General features: G+C 43.2%; 2 protein-coding genes, 2 non-coding genes and 2 pseudogenes across 6 annotated transcripts; 1 reads left to right on the top strand and 5 right to left on the bottom strand.

Annotated features, from left to right (window-relative positions):
* Positions 1-99: 99 nt before the first annotated feature.
* Positions 100-8,311, bottom strand: LOC124030232 (golgin subfamily A member 7-like). Of its 2 annotated transcripts, XM_046341663.1 has the most exons (7): positions 7,980-8,307; positions 7,684-7,844; positions 7,276-7,401; positions 1,978-2,130; positions 1,662-1,763; positions 1,425-1,484; positions 362-1,102 (listed from the first exon to the last, which is right to left on the bottom strand). In XM_046341663.1, the coding sequence occupies exons 2-6, from the start codon at positions 7,825-7,827 to the stop codon at positions 1,437-1,439; spliced, it is 573 nt and encodes a 190-aa protein (XP_046197619.1). In that variant the 5' UTR covers positions 7,828-7,844; positions 7,980-8,307; the 3' UTR covers positions 362-1,102; positions 1,425-1,436. The 2 variants fall into 2 exon arrangements, with proteins under 2 accessions (XP_046197623.1, XP_046197619.1); XM_046341667.1 differs by lacking the exon at positions 362-1,102 and adding an exon at positions 100-153 and having other exon boundaries at positions 7,684-8,311.
* A 697-nt stretch (positions 8,312-9,008) lies between these two features.
* Positions 9,009-17,211, bottom strand: LOC124030183 (60S acidic ribosomal protein P0). The gene is made up of 8 exons (XM_046341636.1): positions 17,161-17,211; positions 16,553-16,661; positions 16,069-16,244; positions 15,844-15,931; positions 15,207-15,353; positions 10,348-10,533; positions 9,726-9,866; positions 9,009-9,247 (listed from the first exon to the last, which is right to left on the bottom strand). Exons 2-8 carry the CDS (start codon positions 16,604-16,606, stop codon positions 9,092-9,094), a joined length of 948 nt encoding a protein of 315 aa, XP_046197592.1. The 5' UTR covers positions 16,607-16,661; positions 17,161-17,211; the 3' UTR covers positions 9,009-9,091.
* Positions 9,961-10,089, bottom strand: LOC124032475. Its single transcript, XR_006838287.1, has one exon. It is a non-coding gene; the product is annotated as a small nucleolar RNA SNORA63 (small nucleolar RNA).
* LOC124032473 lies at positions 10,742-10,873 on the bottom strand (annotated as a pseudogene).
* Positions 10,913-14,937, top strand: LOC124030173 (annotated as a pseudogene). Its single transcript, XR_006837915.1, has one exon. The product of XR_006837915.1 is annotated as a coatomer subunit alpha-like (transcript).
* LOC124032474 lies at positions 15,466-15,594 on the bottom strand. Its single transcript, XR_006838286.1, has one exon. It is a non-coding gene; the product is annotated as a small nucleolar RNA SNORA63 (small nucleolar RNA).
* Positions 17,212-18,641: the final 1,430 nt, after the last annotated feature.

Here is an 18,641-nt window from a genome sequence, read left to right as displayed (position 1 = left end):
CTCTACCATAAGCCGCCTTCAACATTGTTTGAAGAATTTGGCAGTACGTCCAACCGGCCTCACAACATGTAACCACGCCAGCCGAGGCCCTCCACATCCGGCTTCTTCACCTACGGGATCGTCTGAGACCAGCCACCCGGACAGCTGATGAAACTGAGAAATATTTCTGTCTGTTATAAAGCCATTTTGTGGAGAAAAACTAATTCTGATTGGCTGGGCTTGGCTCCCCAGTGGGTGGGCCTATGCCCTCTCAGGCCCACCCATGGATGCACCCCTGCCCAGTCATGTGAAAACCATAGATTAGGACCTAATTATTTTATTTCAATTGACTGATTTCATTATATGAATTGTAACTCAGTAATTTCGTTGAAATAGTTGCATTTATATTTTTGTTCATTATACATACAAAAGGAGCAGCAACATTTTAGCAAAAGCTTATAGTTGGTTTTTGAGAAGTACATTTACATTTAAGTCATTTAGCAGACGCTCTTAGAAGTACCTGAAGTAGCAAACCATAACTCAGAAAATGTGCTATGTTACTGTACATCGTTATCGTTTGTAAACTCCAGGAACGAGAATCCATGAGTTTGGAACATGCTAGCACTGCTCCATTCCCTCTCATTGTATTTGCTAAAGTAAACATCTGAATTGTGGCAGATTATAGTTTCTCCTGGCCCATAGACTACTGTCAAGGTAAGGAACCATTTGACTAATTATGTACATTTTGGTGAAGCAGAGAGGATATTTTTAAACACAGGTTTAAAAACTTGTGAAACATACCTTTAAGGGCTATTTGCATTGACCTATTACACAGTGCACCTTTAATTACGAGTAAGGTTTAAAAAATGTCAATATAAAACAAAATGGCACCCTTCATACTAAAGGTGTGATCTTGCTTAACTAGAATAAGACTTCACGTTAAAATGAATCATCTCAATAAACATGTAAAAACAGGGAGTGTTGGTCTCTCTGGAATATAGGCTACTAGCGCACATTTCCCATCTCGTATGTGAAATAAATAAAAACAATTATATCTACATCCATAAGGAATCATTGATGGTGTGGTGAGACAATTGGGAAGCACCAGGTGAAATAGGCCATCCTGCATAAGAGCAAAAACAAAAACACTTCAAATTAACAATAGTGTGAAGGTAGTCCTGACAGCTGGAGCCAGGGTGCAGTGGAATTGTCAAATAACATTGCTTATCTGAACATTGCTGCTCATTAACCATAGGGAATGTAAGTCCAGACATATCATTTGACAGTATCTCCAAGTCAATATTATTATATTCTTTCTAGTTATTTAGACACTAAGCTCTTGTGAGGTTGCTATGAAACTTATTTCCATTGGTATCTCCTGTTAGAGTTAACAGGATGAGAGAACATCTTATTTAAATGAGGTGAATGTCAGAGAAAACACTCACCTTTGGTGTGGTTTATCTTCCGGAGCCAATGCTTCGATCCTCAAAGATGGTGATTTCAACCTGGGGAGGGGTTAGTTAAGGAAGTTACATAAGGTCTAGCTATGCATCCCAAATGGCATCCTACTCCTTTTACAGTGCACTACTTTTAACCAGAGCCCAAGGAAAATATAAAGGGGTTATGGTGGCATTTGGGAAGCAACCTTTGTTAGTGTGAGCCTCTGGGACAGTAAAGGATACAACCCTGAGACCTCTCTCCATTGGGTCCGTAAGCAGCAGTCCCAGAGGAGCGTAGATCTTCTCATTCTGCTCCTTGATGAACCTAGCGATCTTCTTCAATACCTAGAGACAAAGAAAGTAAGCCATTTCACCAATTCATGGCTTGGCCTAAAAAATAAAATAAAAAAATACACCTAATATGGCCACGTCATAAAACATAGGTTCAGTCCCAAATAACAACATATTCCCAATATAGTTTGTGCACTACTTTAGACCCTGGTTCACAGGGACTAACCCTTGGCCTGCATACTTCTATGGAGAAGACTGAGGGACCTACTTTCTCATAATGGGTCTCCATACAGAGGAAGATCGTGTAGGCGGTCATGCAGGCCAAGCAGCCCTCCAGGTAAGACTTGCCACCAATTTTCTCAGCCTCAGCATAGAGGTTGTTGAGCGTCTGCATCGTCTCCTCAAACTGTTGCCTGTCAACCTGAAAAAAAGTATGCCCATCAACCCCTCAGTAAGAGCTCTGCACGACCAAAGTCACTGAGCAATAATGGAAAAGTACACTGACTACACAAACTGAAGGAATGTATGACAATTCTATTTGAACAGCGGTCTGCTTAGTAGCTGTGTGTGTGGTCGACGGCCAGGGACAAGATGGCGGAGTGAGTGGTCACTTTAAACTGAGCTCCTGAACTTTAAAATTGAATTCAAGCCCTAATTTTCAGTTAAAACATTGTTGCTGTCTTTTTTGCATTTTTTATTAGTTTGATGGTTTACTGAATCACTTTTCCACTTTCTTATACGTCAAGCAAGTTCAGCCAACCCTAGCTAGCTAGTATTGTAACATTAGCGGAGATGGAAGCTAGCAAAATGTAGAGGGAGCTGTCGTAAACATGGTAGATCCTATCAACTATATGGAATATTTTGAAACTACCCCAGAAGTAATGGTACAGAGGTCGGAGAAATTAGTCTTCTGTACAGGTGTCCAAATAACCCCTTTGAAACCCTCCAACCTGAAGAGACTACGAGAAAGTGACCCCGGGAAGGATCAACCATCGGCCTATCACCAATGATACCATCTTCGAGGCAATCCAGGGTTTAAACAAGAAATTTGACGAACAAGATTGGCTTAATGGCTTTGAGAGGTTTCATAAAATTACCCTCCCAATTGCAAACGTTTCCAAAACTACAGAGTTTAATGCAGCGGGCATTAATATTGCCAGATGATGCAAAACTGTTGAAAAATAAAGTTGATGCCCTGACAAAAGAAAACGAGGAGCTGCCCACAGCCAGTGCTGAACAGGATCGATATAAGTGCAGATTTTTATTTTTTAATTTTACCTTTATTTAACTAGGCAAGTCAGTTAAGAACAAATTTTGATTTTCAATGACGGCCTAGGAACAGTGAGTTAACTGCCTGTTCAGGGGCAGAACGACAGATTTGTACCTTGTCAGCTGGGGGATTTGAACTTGCAACGTTTTTTGGCTACTAGTCCAATGCTCTAACCACTAGGCTACCCTGCCGGGCTGAGACTGAATGGGCTACCTGAAACTGATGGTGAGAATATCAGAGGAATCGTGATTGACATTATTGGGAAGGTTTGTTCCATATCCCCGATACAAGATCTACCGCGATGTTCAGGGTACACCGTCTCAGAGATAAGAGAAAGGAGAAGACACAGACAGGTCATCATTATCTTTGCATTGAGGAACGTGGGAGTCTAGGTGTGGAGAGCTGCCAAACTTACGCCGATCTGCAAGGAGATGGGCATTCGCTTTGCAGAAGATCTGAGCAAGCGCGGCAGGGATGCCTTTTCGAAGCTGTGGCCACAAGTGGATGAGGCAAGACGTGGGGGGGAAGGGGCGGCCACAGGGTGGAGCTAAGTGACTGACCGATTTTGCTTTACGAGTTGGCCTGCTTATACAGTAGTAGGCTAATGAAACCATATACCGTTTCAACTGGTAAGTTTATTCATGCAACCGTTTATCTGAACACCGCATATATGTGATATTGCATAGGGCCATACTGTTTGTAGTGGTGAGTTTTGGATGTGAACATTAACCAACGTAAGCACACTGTGGTTTTTGTTTCTCATTTGATGGCTTACTAAGATATCCGTTTTTATTCATTGTGTTTGAAGATCGATATTATGTAAGTAAATCTCCATTTATTTTTCATATGGCTTGAATAGCTTTCAGCGACGTATTTATTAAGTTTGAGAGTTCAATTGAAGATCTAATCTATTAATATAATATGTGCTATTACACAATCTATCCGTTTATTTTCCTTTTTATGGTCGTTACTGTTCGTCAAGAATGTTTGAAAACGTATGCTACCTTTATATTATTCAGGGCCCCTGTTTATTCTAGACAACTCTATTTCTCTTTCATTTATATCCTTGCATACCAGGGGTTTACAGAACAGCTTAAAAATGCAAGGCAATTTTTTGTTTTTGTAAAGATTCATTAAAGTCCAATTGCTTTTTTTATTTCAAGGAGACACATTCCTCAGATGCGGACTTAACATTTTGACAGTTTTAGAAATCACGTTACATATAGGTAAATATTTATGGTTATTACATACTGCCAAAAAATTGTTTATCATCTATTAGTAAAGTCTTAATTGAGTTGAAAAACAAATATTTTACAGGTAACATTTTTGGAGATGATTATAATGTTGCTCTTGATGCTCCTTTCAGATATTTGGCGTTCACAGAATAAAACTTAAAAACAATTTTTTTGGTTCAACTCTACAACTAGTGACAGACAATTAAAATCTAGAATTGATTGTTGGTTGCTATCTTCCAATCTTATGAATCTTGTATTTCCTCAGCTCCTCTGACACACCATTGTTCCATTATTCTTTCCTTTTGATAATGACAAGATATTTACTAAAGCATACTGGAAATGTAACCCTTTTCTTTTAAAGAAAAGTCATTTTGTTTATAGACTTAAACTCTTATCAGAGAGACCTGCCTCTATTATGCTCTCTCGTCTACTAACAAATGGGAAATGTTTCATTCAGAATTTGATGTCATGCCATACTGCCACTACTGGTAAAATGCTAGCTTAGAAAAGATTATCCAAGCAGATGGATATTATTGTTGTTATTAACAGGTTGAGCAATAAACTTGATTTAAAGCAGAGCTTGCTAAATGCCCATGTGAACAACATATACAACGATAAGGCACAGGGTGCCTTCATCCGTTCAAAGGCCAAATGGATTGAAAAAGGTGAAAAAAACATCTTATTTCTTTAATTTGGAGAACAGTAGGCAGACTAGGCATAGTATTACATCCATTTATGTAAGTGACAATATATCTGATGATCTTGAAGTGATTAATAAGAAAAAACCTCTTTCCACAGTTCACTATATCAATCACATCTTTCAGAAGGCGACTTGGATTCCTTTAATGATTCAGTTAATAACTATTTAGCCTATAGAAAGGTTTAAGAAATTATGCGATTCTGATATAGATATTACTGGAGTTGGACCAAGCCATTAAACAAATAGCCTGACTCCTAGCTACATTTTTGGCCTGATATTAGAGAGTTATTGCTTTGTCTACAAAGTGGGTATTGCTAATGCTATCTTACCCCCTTCGAGACAGGGACTAATAGTTCTTATACCCAAACCAAAGAAGGACTCTTTACCTGGACAATTGGAGACTTAATCAGTTGCCAACAACGTGATGGAAGTTACTAGCCCATGTCTATGCCAAAAAAGACCTTGATGATATAAAAATCAGTGAAACTCAAATCAGCCTTCATTAAAAGGAAGGAGTATCCATAACCATATACGATTGGTTTTAGAATTTGATGATGGCTTTATTGTTTTTAGATTATTATTTTTTTTTTAAGCTTTTGATACTTTAGAACAACTTTTTTTATTTAGAACTCTACTTTTGGGTTTGGGGAGAATCTCTATAAAGTGATAAGGGTGATATTAGCAGTTCGGTGGGTATGAGTAATGGCACATCCCCTTGTTTCTCCATTGCCAGAAGAATTAGACAGGGTTGCTCAATATCCCATCTTATTTATTTTAGCCACAGATTTACTAGCTGTTTTTCTTAACAATTCTGAGAATTTAAAGAAGGTTCTTTTTGGTAAAGATATAAACATCAGTCAATTTGCAGATGACACTGCTCTTTTCCTAAAGGATAGAGTGGCTATTCCCTTGGCTATTGACAGAATCAAGAAACGTTCCATGGCCTCTGGGTTGACTCTCAACCTGAATGAATTGGTATGAGATCACATTTGTTGCTGTGACTCCGTCAACATTGCCTCCATACCGGTTAAAAAGGAAGTTAAATATTTAGGAATTGTTTTCACTAAAAATGTATCAGATAAAGAATCTTTAAACATCGATACAGAATTAAAGCCATGAGTTTCATTAAGTCAGTGGCTGCAATGTGATCTTAAATTTGGGTCGCATTCTTTTGTCCAAGACTGATGGTTTATCTAGAAATATTTACATAAAAAGGTAAACAACACAAGTCAGTCCCTTTTACTTTCTTCTACAATTAGTGAAAGACTATGATCGTGGAGGTTTACAAGCTATTGATTGTTATTAGTGGGTGCTTTTAGAATTAAATGGTTGAACTTGTCTGTCTAATCCTACCTTTGTGGCATCATATCCCTAACAATCTGTTTATTAAACTTGGTCGACTTGAATTCCTAATGAAATGTGATTGTGAAGTTTCACCAGCAAATTCAATTTTTCAGGAACATTTGCCCCCCACAAAACATTGATTTGCAATAAGTGTTATTAAAATGAATAGGAAATCAAGTTTCAAATGCCTTTGGTTTGACAAGGGTATTCATGTTGAATGTGATTTGGTAGACAACAACTGCGGAGTTTTTGCAGTTTGAGTTTGTTGGTAAATTTCAGGTTAATATTACTCAGAGAGAATTATGAAGGTTTGCAAAGCAATTCCACTTAATTTACTTGGACTTATTAAGAACACTTATATTAATGAGGTTGTTCCCTCATTTCCAAGTTTTCTAAATAATAACTTAAATCTTATGGATAAAAAAAAATCCAACAATAAGTGGATACAATTGGGAGTTAATTAGGTAATTTTTGGTGATTATAATTCAATATATTGCTATGGAAGTAACCTTCTCATGCTATGGTCAAAAGTTAAAGAACCTCATTTTAAAATATTTTCTTTGCATTATGCTTATCCTTGCAATTCCGATCATAACTATTTTATTAATATTATTATTCTTGTGGCCAAATAACATATTCACAAATGTAAATGGACTGAAACATCCCTTATTTTGTAAAAAAAAAAATCCCATTTAACTGTTACAGTTTTAGAAATCCAGCAAAGTTGTGAAACTTAAACATTATTAGAAGTCATGTATCTAAATGTCTGTTAATGTCTCATTGCCTTGTCACATATTAATGATGTCCTGAAATATTACTTGTTTTTTGGGGAGGGAGGGTTCTGTATTCACAGGAATGCCCCTGTATTGATGTGTAATATTGTTAGTGTTGCAATTTAAAATATTATCTATTCTTTAAAAAAAAAAAAATATATATATATATATATATATATATATAAAATATATAAATAAAATAAATCAATTTTAAAGAACGTAAAAAGTGTGTATGGTCTCATACCCTAGACTCCAGCTCAGAGGGGAACTTTGTCTGGAACCTGCAGATTGTACCCGAGTTGTAGTCCCTCTGGACATAGACTTTGGAGGCGACGGCTGCTTGATGTTGTAGGTCCTGCAAGTTGTGCGCCTGAAAGCATGAATTGAATAAATATCATGGGATCATTTGTGTCCATCATTAGCCTAGTTAAGTTAACCTTAACAGCTATCTATCTAGCTAGCTACACAGAAGGCTCAGTCTGGACATTGGGCTAGCTAACGTTAGCCATATTTGTTGACAACATCTTGTTTGGCTAGTAAACCAAGTACCACAGTACAGGCAGCCACCAAATTGTGAAATGTATATTCAATTAGTTAGACACGGCTTAGTTGTCAAGGCCTAAATATAGTTAAAACGATCAATGTAATTTACCTCAGCCATAGTGGACGTTTTCCTTTCAGCTAGCTTCTTCAGGTAGTACTTCCGCAGACTGAACGCTTCAATGAGTACGCTGCCACTCGTCTTTTTCCTTCTGTGGCGTTTATATGGTGGTTGGCTACCAACTTTACGGTGCATTATCACCACCAAATGGACTGAAGTGTGGAAGAGAGACAGTGAAGGTCTAAATCCTACCCAATATTATCATTTATTTTTCCTTTATTTAACTAGGCAAGTCCGTTACGAACAAATTATTTGCCTTGTTCAGGGGCAGGAGGACAGATTTTTACCTTTGAAAATTCGCAAACTTTCGGTTCTCCCTAAGGAAATGAAATGCTCCACCCCTGAAGATTTCTGAAGCAGTTAACTTAATCCTGGCTCTTTGACACCATTACTCCTCAAATATAATAATTGCTCCCTTTCCCTCCCATATTTCTGAAACTGAAATAGAACATGTTCCACTGTCTCCATCTTCTGATAATGATCACACCTCCGTTTGACATGTTCACTGTTCTTATTAACCCCATGGCTTCTGCTTTACTGATTGACAATTCCATCTCAACATTAGGATGTTTAAGAGCCTGCTTGGGGATAACATCCACCTCCTTCCACTCTACTCCCACATGAGCTGGCATCCAGAGGAACATCACAAATACCACCATCCGTTTCACCCTATACATGCACTGCACAATACTTCCGGTCTGCTGAGACGAATTCATTAAAACTCATCAATGCAGCACAGGAGACCAAGCCAACTACTACTCGGTCTGGCCTCACCCTGACCATGTTTTAGGGTCCTTCGGTCCATCTGCGAATATAAATAAAGTATATTGTGTTCACTTACAACTGAATCTACTCCTTCCTCAACATCTCTTACCCTTTCAAGCAACCCTAGATATATCACTGGCTGAGGGAGAAACCAAGGGGCTAGCAGTTCAAATAAACGCACAATACACACATGTAAGACTGAGGTTAACTAGTCTAGTTTCTTAACTTCATTAATCCTCTGCATAATCCTTGCAAGTCTACCCAATGGCATTTGTTTAATTTCTTTACTCATCGACATCTATATTCTTGGGTAGCTTACATATTTTCAGGAATTTTGAAAACTAGATTTTTGCTTTGTCACAGGTTACAAACCTCCCTGCCTATTGGGTCAGGATATGCTGAACAGGTAGGGTTTGATGTTTTTCTTTTACCGCATATTGAACAGTCTGACCTGACTAGAACCTCATTCACGTGTTCCATTCCAATTAGGTTGTGGCCCAAACATGACTTTACACTCAGCCACTTGGCTAAAAAATGAACACAAAAAGTGGTTTGATTTTCTGGAGGTTTTTTATTACATTCAATGATCTTCTTGAATTGGGTCAGCAACCATAAGAGTAGTGTTGGCCACCTTCTAGTCGAATAGGCCAAAGCCCATGTCGTCGTCCGAGCCCTCCTCAGACTCCTCCTTGGCCTCCTCCTTAGCGGCGGCTGGGGCAGCGGCAGTCTCGGCCACAGCCACAGGAGCAGCAACCGCAAAGGCAGTGGGGTCAGCCAGATAAGCCTTCACCTGGGAAAAGAGGGGGTAGAGAAGCAATGTTAACTCAAATGTAGAAATCTATGGAGATAACGTGCCAATGGATGACCTGGTGTCTGAGACCAAGCGTCCCTGCCTGCCGTGTGATGCAGACAGACAGGGATAGCAGGAGACAGGTTGATGTGTGCAGGGGGAACGACAGAGCAGTACTGAACAAGCTGCACTGTAACTTATCCTGCAGCTGGGACACGCAATTGTGGCCTAATCAAGAATCAAACTGTGGCCCCCTATCCCTATGTAGATGTTACAATCAAGGATTTGACAGGCATAAGTGATGTGGTGAACATTACTAACCTAGAGGGCAAGGTGGAACTACAACCATATTACTTATAAATTCTTTCAGACGTACAGCAACATCCTGAGGGATAGGGTTTGTTTGTGGACTGGGCCAGCATTTGATCAGTCATCCATTTCAATATCATGTGGTCAAAATGTGGGTGGGATGCCATACCTTGTCTGCCAGGGGGAAGGAGTAGTCAGTCTCCACGGCAACAGCCAGGACTCTCTTGTAGCCATTGATGATGGTGTGGGGGATGGAGGCCAGAGTCGGGTATCCGATCTCCAGACACACACTGGCGATGTTCCTCACACCCTGAAAGAGGACAGGTTGTGGCCAGGACAGGCATGACCGCGACTTTCAGCACTTCACTCAAGTCTGATTGTTTCAATACATATTTTCTAAATTTGTGTCTGAAACCAAGCGTCCCTGTCAGCTGTGGGATGCAGACAGACAGGGATAGTAGGAAACTAGTTGATGTGTGCAGGGGGAACGACAAGGCAGCACTGAACAAGTTGCACTGTAACTTATCCTGCTTCCTCAAACACGAAGAGAATTACGTTCCTGAACTTGACAGCTAGAGTGTCGGTCCTTTTCAATGGATCATTTTCACTTGTTTTCAGAACATAAAATATTGAGTCAAGACTAAGGAGGAAGGGGAAACTAATTAAGACTTAATGAAGACACAGTACTACATTTTAGTCAGCTTCATTTACTATTCAAGGCATCAATAATAATAAATTGATGGACGAAAAGTATCTTTACAAGGCAGTGTCGTGTGCACGCGCTTCCTCACCTCCAGGAACCTTGCGTGCAAAGCATCCTCAGTAATGTCGAGCACCTCAGGGCTATAGACACTACCGTTATCATACACCTGCTGGATGAGCAGACCGAAGGAAAAGGGTGAGATGTTCAACATGTTGAGCAGCGTGGCCTCACTGGCTCCCACCTTGTCTCCAGGCTTGATGAGCATCACATCGCTCTGTAGGGAGAAATTAAGGGATGAGACACTTCCGTCTACAGTTTATTTCATTTTCCGAAACACCCCATTGTTTTCTATAGAAGAAAGCATTACAATACCAACCCTACACAAATCAGTACTTGTGTAGGAGACACATGAAACACAAAGCCTAGCAACATGCTCAAAGTTACCTATCCAGCCAGCAACATACTTGATCAAATCAGGAAACCCTTCAGACAAATACCTCAATGTCTTCAACTGAAAAGACACACTGCCCAGGGGAGCTGAACCCAGACACAGAACATGACCCTGACCCAGTGACTGTGTCCTGTTCTGACTCGTCATCGTCTCATCACTGAAGAACACCTCTTATTTAGAGGATGACAATGTAATTCAGGTCGACGTGTCAGGAAACATTCGGGAGGAGTAAATGGGCTAAAGAAGCAGTTGGGAGACCAGTCTGCGAAAAATAAGGGTTAACATTTTCAGAGTCAATTTGACAGATTCATATATAGTTATCATTGCTTTCCTGTGATGTTGACCAAATTCGAGACGAAGTCGGCCCGTGTGAAAGGGCTGAGTTTCCACCCAAAACGGCCCTGGATCCTTGCTAGTCTTCACAATGGAGTCATCCAGTTGTGGGACTATCGGATGTGCACACTGATTGACAAGTTCGATGAGCATGATGGACCTGTCAGAGGAATTGATTTCCACAAGCAACAGCCTCTGTGTCTGGAGGAGATGACTACAAAATCAAGGTGTGGAACTACAAGCTGCGGCGTTGCCTCTTCACTCTTCTTGGGCACCTGGACTACATCCGCACCACCTTCTTCCATCATGAGTATCCATGGATTTTGAGTGCCTCAGATGACCAGACAATACGTATCTGGAACTGGCAGTCCAGGACCTGTGTCTGTGTACTGACAGGGCATAATCACTATGTGATGTGTGCTCAGTCCCACCCCTCTGAGGACCTAGTGGTGTCGGCCAGCCTGGACCAGACCGTGCGTGTGTGGGATATCTCCGGTCTGAGGAAGAAGAACCTCTCTCCCGGGGCCGTAGAAACTGATGTGCGAGGCATCTCTGGTGTCGATCTGTTCGGAGCATCCGATGCCGTTGTCAAACACGTGCTCGAGGGTCACGATCGTGGGGTCAACTGGGCCGCCTTCCATCCCACCATGCCCCTCATCGTCTCAGGGGCTGACGACCGGCAGGTCAAGATCTGGAGGATGAACGAGTCCAAGGCGTGGGAACTGGACACCTGCAGGGGCCACTACAACAACGTGTCCTGTGCTGTCTTCCACCCCCGCCAGGAGCTCATCCTGTCCAACTCTGAGGACAAGAGTATCCGTGTGTGGGACATGTCCAAAAGGACCGGTGTCCAGACCTTCCGCAGGGACCACGACCGCTTCTGGGTGCTGGGGGCTCACCCCAACCTCAATCTATTTGCTGCTGGTCATGACAGTGGTATGCTGGTGTTTAAGCTGGAGCGTGAGCGTCCGGCCTATGCTGTGTACGGCAACATGCTCTACTATGTCAAGGACCGCTTCCTGCGCCAGCTCGACTTTAACAGCAGCAAGGACACCGCTGTCATGCAGCTGCGCAGTGGGTCAAAGTTCCCCGTGTTCAGCATGTCTTACAACCCCGCAGAGAATGCTGTCTTGCTCTGCACTAGGGCAACCAACCTGGAGAACAGCACCTATGACCTGTATGCCATTCCCAAAGAGAGCGACTCTCAGAACCCAGATGCTCCTGAGGGGAAGAGGTCTTCCGGTCTGACTGCAGTCTGGGTCGCAAGGAACAGGTTTGCTGTTCTGGACCGCATGCATTCTCTGCTAATCAAGAACCTGAAGAATGAGATTGTGAAGAAGGTGCAGGTGCCCAGCTGTGAGGAGATCTTTTACGCCGGGACAGGCTCCCTGCTGCTGCGCGACGCAGATGGGGTAACCCTCTTCGACGTGCAGCAGAAACGCTCGCTGGCCACCGTGAAGATCGCCAAGGTCAAGTATGTGGTGTGGAGTGCTGACACCAGCCACGTGGCCCTGCTGGCTAAACACGCAATTATGATCTGCAACAGGAAGCTGGAGAGTCTGTGCAACATCCATGAGAACATCCGTGTGAAGAGTGGAGCCTGGGACGAGAGTGGCGTCTTCATTTACACCACATCTAACCACATTAAATACGCCCTCACCTCAGGTGATCATGGTATCATCCGGACTCTGGACCTGCCCATCTACGTGACCCGGGTCAGAGGCAACAGCGTCTACTGTCTTGACCGTGAGTGCAGGCCCCGTGTGCTGACCATCGACCCCACGGAGTACCGCTTCAAACTGGCCCTGGTCAACCGCAAATATGAAGAGGTTCTGCACATGGTGCGTAACGCCAAGCTGGTTGGCCAGTCCATCATCTCCTACCTGCAGAAGAAGGGTTACCCTGAGGTAGCCCTGCACTTTGTCAAGGATGAGAAGACCCGCTTCACTCTAGCTCTGGAGTGTGGCAACATTGAAGTGGCGTTGGAGGCTGCCAAGGCTCTGGATGAGAGGGGCCGCTGGGAGCGGCTGGGCGAGGCTGCGCTGCTGCAGGGTCATCACCAGGTCGTGGAGATGTGCTATCAGAGGACCAAGAACTTTGACAAGCTCACCTTCCTCTACCTCATCACTGGTAACCTGGCCAAGCTCCGCAAGATGATGAAGATCGCTGAGATCAGGAAGGACATGAGTGGACACTACCAGGGTGCTCTGTATCTGGGGGACGTCAGCGAGAGAGTTCGCATACTGAAGAACTGTGGCCAGAAGTCACTGGCATATCTGACTGCTGCTACCCACGGGATGGACGAAGAGGCAGAATCCCTGAAAGAGACATTTGACCTGGAGAAGGAGACTGTCCCTGAGGTGGACCTCACTGCCCAGCTGCTGCAGCCACCACCACCTATCAACCCCCTGGATACCAACTGGCCCCTGCTTACTGTGTCCAAGGGCTTCTTTGAGGGAGCCATTGCAGCCAAAGGGAAGGCTGGTCAGATGGCTGCAGACATGGATGTTGATGCCCCAGGAGGAGAGGGCTGGGGAGAGGATGCAGAGCTTCAGCTGGATGAGGATGGCTTCATGGATGCCCAGGATGGATTAGGAGAGGAAGGAGGTGCAGCGAAGGAGGAAGGAGGAGGTTGGGAGGTGGAGGAAGATCTGGACCTTCCTCCAGAGCTGGAGTTGTCAGCTGGCTCTGGAGGAGGGGCTGAAGATGGTTTCTTTGTCCCGCCCACTAAGGGCATGAGCCCCACACAGCTGTGGTGCAACAACTCCCAGCTCCCTGTGGACCACGTCCTGGCAGGCTCATTTGAGACCGCCATGAGGTTGCTCCATGACCAGGTTGGGGTGGTGCAGTTTGGGCCCTATAAGCAGCTGTTCATGCAGACTCTGTCCCGCGGGCGGACCTGCTACCTGGGCCTGCCTTCTCTACCCTGCCTGCGTGGCAACCCCCAGAGGAACTGGAAGGACTGTGGGACCAAGCAAGGGCTGCCTGCCGTGGGTCTTCGTCTTTCTGACCTCATCGCCCGCCTGCAGCAGTGCTACCAGCTCACCACTGCCGGCCGCTTTGAGGAGGCCGTTGAACGCTTCCGCGCCATCCTGCTGTCTGTGCCACTGCTGGTGGTCGACAACAAGCAGGAGATCGCAGAGGCTCAGCAGCTGATCACAATCTGCAGAGAATACATTGTTGGCCTCACCATGGAAACAGAAAGGAAGAAGTTGCCTAAAGACACATTGGACCAGCAGAAGAGGCTGTGTGAGATGGCAGCTTACTTCACCCACTGCAGTCTCCAGCCAGTCCACATGGTCCTGGTATTACGTACGGCACTAAATCTGTTCTTCAAACTGAAGAACTTCAAGACAGCTGCCAGTTTTGCCCGTCGCTTGCTTGAATTAGGGCCCAAACCAGAGGTGGCACAGCAGACACGCAAGATCTTGGCAGCATGCGAGAAGACTCTGACAGATGCTCACCAGCTGAACTACGACCCCCACAATCCATTTGACCTGTGCGCTGCCTCCTACACGCCCCTATACCGTGGACGCCCCGTGGAGAAGTGCCCTCTGTCTGGGGCCTGCTACTGCCCCCCTTACAAAGGCCAGGTCTGCAGGGTCACACAGGTGACGGAGATCGGAAAAGATGTGATTGGTCTGCGTGTCAGTCCCCTGCAGTTCCGTTAGAACATGAAGAGGACCAGGGAAGAACGACAGTGATCCGTTCAGAGAAACACATCCACACTTTATTCTATATATACAGTTTTTCTCACTAGGTTTGGAGAGAACAAAACTTGATTGATGCGAGAGAATGCTTGCTAGGATGACATGTGATTTATTGGTGAGAATGCTTGATATTAAGCATTTACATTTGACTGTCTGCTTTACCTTTCCTGTAATGCTGTACTTGTGAGTGCATGGTAGAGCATGGCGCTTGTAACGCCAGGTTAGTGGGTTCGATCCCCGGGACCACCCATACGTAGAATGTATGCACACATGACTGTAAGTCGCTTTGGATAAAAGCGTCTGCTAAATGGCATATATATATATATATATATATATATATATATATATATATATATATAATTCCACTATCCCACTAGTCTAAAGTAGAGCCCACTAAGCATAGACTGGCTGAGCTACTGCCCGAGGTTTTAAGACTGCAGTCGCCTCACTTACAAGGATTTCAATGGTTCCTCTGGAGATCTTGGTGGTGATGCCTAGGGCCTGGAAGAAGGAGGTCTTCTCAGGACCAAGCCCAGTGTTCTGGGCTGGCACAGTCACATCACAGGGGGCAATAGCACCAGCACGTGCAGCAGCTGGTACCTGAGGGACAGAGGTTTGGAGGTTAGGGGGCAATCCAGCTATGGCTCCTATTCAAACAAAAGAGTGGAGTCCATGGATACATCCCATGAGACTGAGCAAATTCAACAGGAAATTGTTTGAGACCAAGCGTCCCTGTCAGCCTTGGGATGAAGACAGACAGGGATAGTAGGAAACTAGTTGATGTGTGCAGGGGGAACGACAGAGCAGAACTGAACAAGCTGCACTGTAACTTATCCTGCATCGTTATTTCATCTTTTAAGCAGACTCCTGAAATGGGATTCTACATCAAGGGCTATACCATTTATTACTATTTAATAATATTGTATGTGTTCCAAATGGCATCCTATACCCTATATAGTGCCCTGGTCAAAAGTATCACTCTATAAAAGCAAATAGGGTGGCATTTTGGATTAACCCCCCCCCCCACGTTGACAATTTAACCCGAAGACCTGCGGTTCCAAAACAGTGCCTGGTCAGAAAGAACATTAACCTTGTTGGCCAGCAACATGTCCCGGATCTCAGCCAGGTCCTCCTTGGTGAAGACAAAGCCCACATTTCCTTTGATGTGGGGCAGCAACCTGTGGAGACAGCAACAATGTCAACATTGCACATAAAACCGCAAATTACACAAATAGCAATATTTTTTTTTAAAGGGTAGATTTTAAAAAAGTTTCACCTAGCCATTCAGACCAAAATATGTTAGTTTAAAACATACTTCTCCAGGGCAGGGTTGTTCTCCAGGTGGCCACGGATGGCTTTGCGCATCATGGTGTTTTTACCCATGAGCACCACAGCCTTCCCACGCAGAGAGAGACGAATGGCCTGCATCTGCTTCGAGCCCACATTGTCTGCACCCACAATGAAGCATTTGGGGTAGTCATCCAGCAGTTGCTGCAAAGAATAGCAAGTTAGTCAAACAAGCTGTTCTAAATTCAGTTTGAGGAAATGTAAACCCTCTACCATTGTATAAGCAAAATATTTATCCAGTTCACTACTGTGCACGGGTCTGAGACCAAGCATCCCTGTCGGCTGTGGGATGCAGACAGACAGGGATGGTAGGAAACTAGTTGATGTTTGCAGGGGAAACAAGAGCAGTACTGCACTGTAACTTAACCTGCTTTGTCAATGGCCAATCATAAGATGGGGGTCTATACTTCCAAGCACCATTGTTCTCAAAGTCAAGTGTTATGTCAACCTACGATGATTTTCATAAAATAGTTGGACTTCCACGTGGTCCTGTCTTCCCTCGGCATCTTTGCAGTGCTTCGAAGGATCGCTTTTACAGCTGGTTTAAAGACAGTATATTATCTAAGGAAAATAAAACATGATTTTAGACATGCAGCAGGTTCAAAATCAATGACACCCATCAGTAACTAGTAACTAACGCAATCTACCTGGCAGTCATTCACTCACTAGCTTCCAAGCAATAACGTTAGCTGTTTCACGGCGAAATAATGATTCTTTAGCATCTAACGTTAGCTGACATTATACCAAGAGTATACCTTCTCTCTATTGCTAGTTACGACTTGTATATGTACGTGGCTTTATGATGAACCGGTATATTAGTAACAAGCTAACGTCAGCTGAAATGTAACATAAATAATGGTGGCACATGGAGGTAATCAAAGTGCCAAGGAGGCCGCACAGACAAAATAGAATATAAACTAAGAATAACTCATAATTGTTTCCATATTACCATAGTACTGTAGTTTATTGTAATTAACAAATTATTTTTCACCCAATATAGCAAAACATATTTTAACGTGTAATAGTACATGAAGACTCAATCCGGTGAAAACCCATTTACCTCGCAGTAAGGACGCGTGAAAGAAAGAGAACGAAACAGGAAGCGAAAAAATAATGTACAGCACAAACAGCCAATCACAAAAACTATTACGACTACTCTGTTCCACAGATATGATTGGCCACCATATGTGTCACTCATTTGTCGGTTGCAGACTCTGGGTGCGTTCGTTTTATGGCCCGGTCCACACCGGCGGTGCTCTACCGGTGCGGAGCCAGCACGGAACGCAATGAATGGTGACCGGAGCTTGTCAAGATCAAATGAAAAATAGATGACGCAAATGATAAAATTGACCTAAAAAAGGTCCATCCCATACCCATTTGCTTATAGTGTAAGCTCTGAGCATTTAATGTGTGCGTCTTGCGTAATCGAGACAAAATCAATGACAGTGTCCGAAATAAAATGTATTTATTGGCATCCATCACATTTAATTAAAATGTATCAACAATCAGGTACCATATAGCCATCCCAGAAAAGACGACGACGGTACATGGGGAAATAAAACAGGTGAGAGGGAATGTAAAAAAAAACAATTACATACAGTATGGGTGGGGGGATAATTTATCTGAAGGGAACTAAAGGGGATCAAATGATTAAAGTAAAAAGGCTGACTTTCCAATAAAAAGGCAGAGAGTAGACTCCCCAATCAGACAGGTTGCCCCCCACATAGGTCTGGAATTTCCAAGACTTCAGAGAGCAGAGAACTTAAGCAAATAAATGTAGGCTAAAAGCATGAATAAATGTAGATAAAACAATTACAATCCCTGATAACTTACACAGGGTGACAATAGTACTTTGAAGGGCCTAGAGATACATCAAAGCAAACATGCATTCAAGCCTCTTTTTAAAGGGGCCCAGTTCCATTCCAACATTTGGGCTGGAGCCTAAACCTGAGGCCATAGCTACACTCTAGAAATCTATTCTTTCCAATAATTTGAGGAACTCGTTCAATGTTGAAGTGTAACTGTCCAAGACTAGATTCAGGCACTCTGGCAGCACTTACACCGGTTATCATCGTCTGGGTCTCCAAAGCACGGCTATAAAAGGCTACCAGAGTAATATTTCACAGCACTTCATACATTATTTTGCACACTAACTTGATCATTCACTGAACAATTTAGGATTTACTGTCATAGAAAGAGAGCCTGACTTAAAGTAGAGTCAAAACGAAGTACTATTGACCCTACTTCTGTTACACCTCAGTCTATACATTTGAACATTTAGAATATTACATTAGCAGCATTTCCTCAATAACCAGGCTACGCGAAATGTGGATTCATCATGTTCTAGTTGCACTACTAGAGATACTCAAGGATAATAATGGCACAGCAAGACTTAAAAAGTGCTTAAAAACCCCACGTCTTCAGAAGGTTAAAGAAACAAAACCTTTTCAAACACATCAGAAATTGCATCCCAGCCTAAGGAGGGCAGACCCAAAGCGTCACCCAATAACAACATGTAGTAATTGTACAGCAACTGCAGAC

Source organism: Oncorhynchus gorbuscha, linkage group LG03, assembly GCF_021184085.1.
Source record: "Oncorhynchus gorbuscha isolate QuinsamMale2020 ecotype Even-year linkage group LG03, OgorEven_v1.0, whole genome shotgun sequence".
Taxonomy (NCBI): Eukaryota; Metazoa; Chordata; class Actinopteri; order Salmoniformes; family Salmonidae; genus Oncorhynchus; species Oncorhynchus gorbuscha.
The sequence above is the reverse complement of the archived record's forward strand: the minus strand, read 5'-3'. Positions and strand labels throughout refer to the sequence as shown.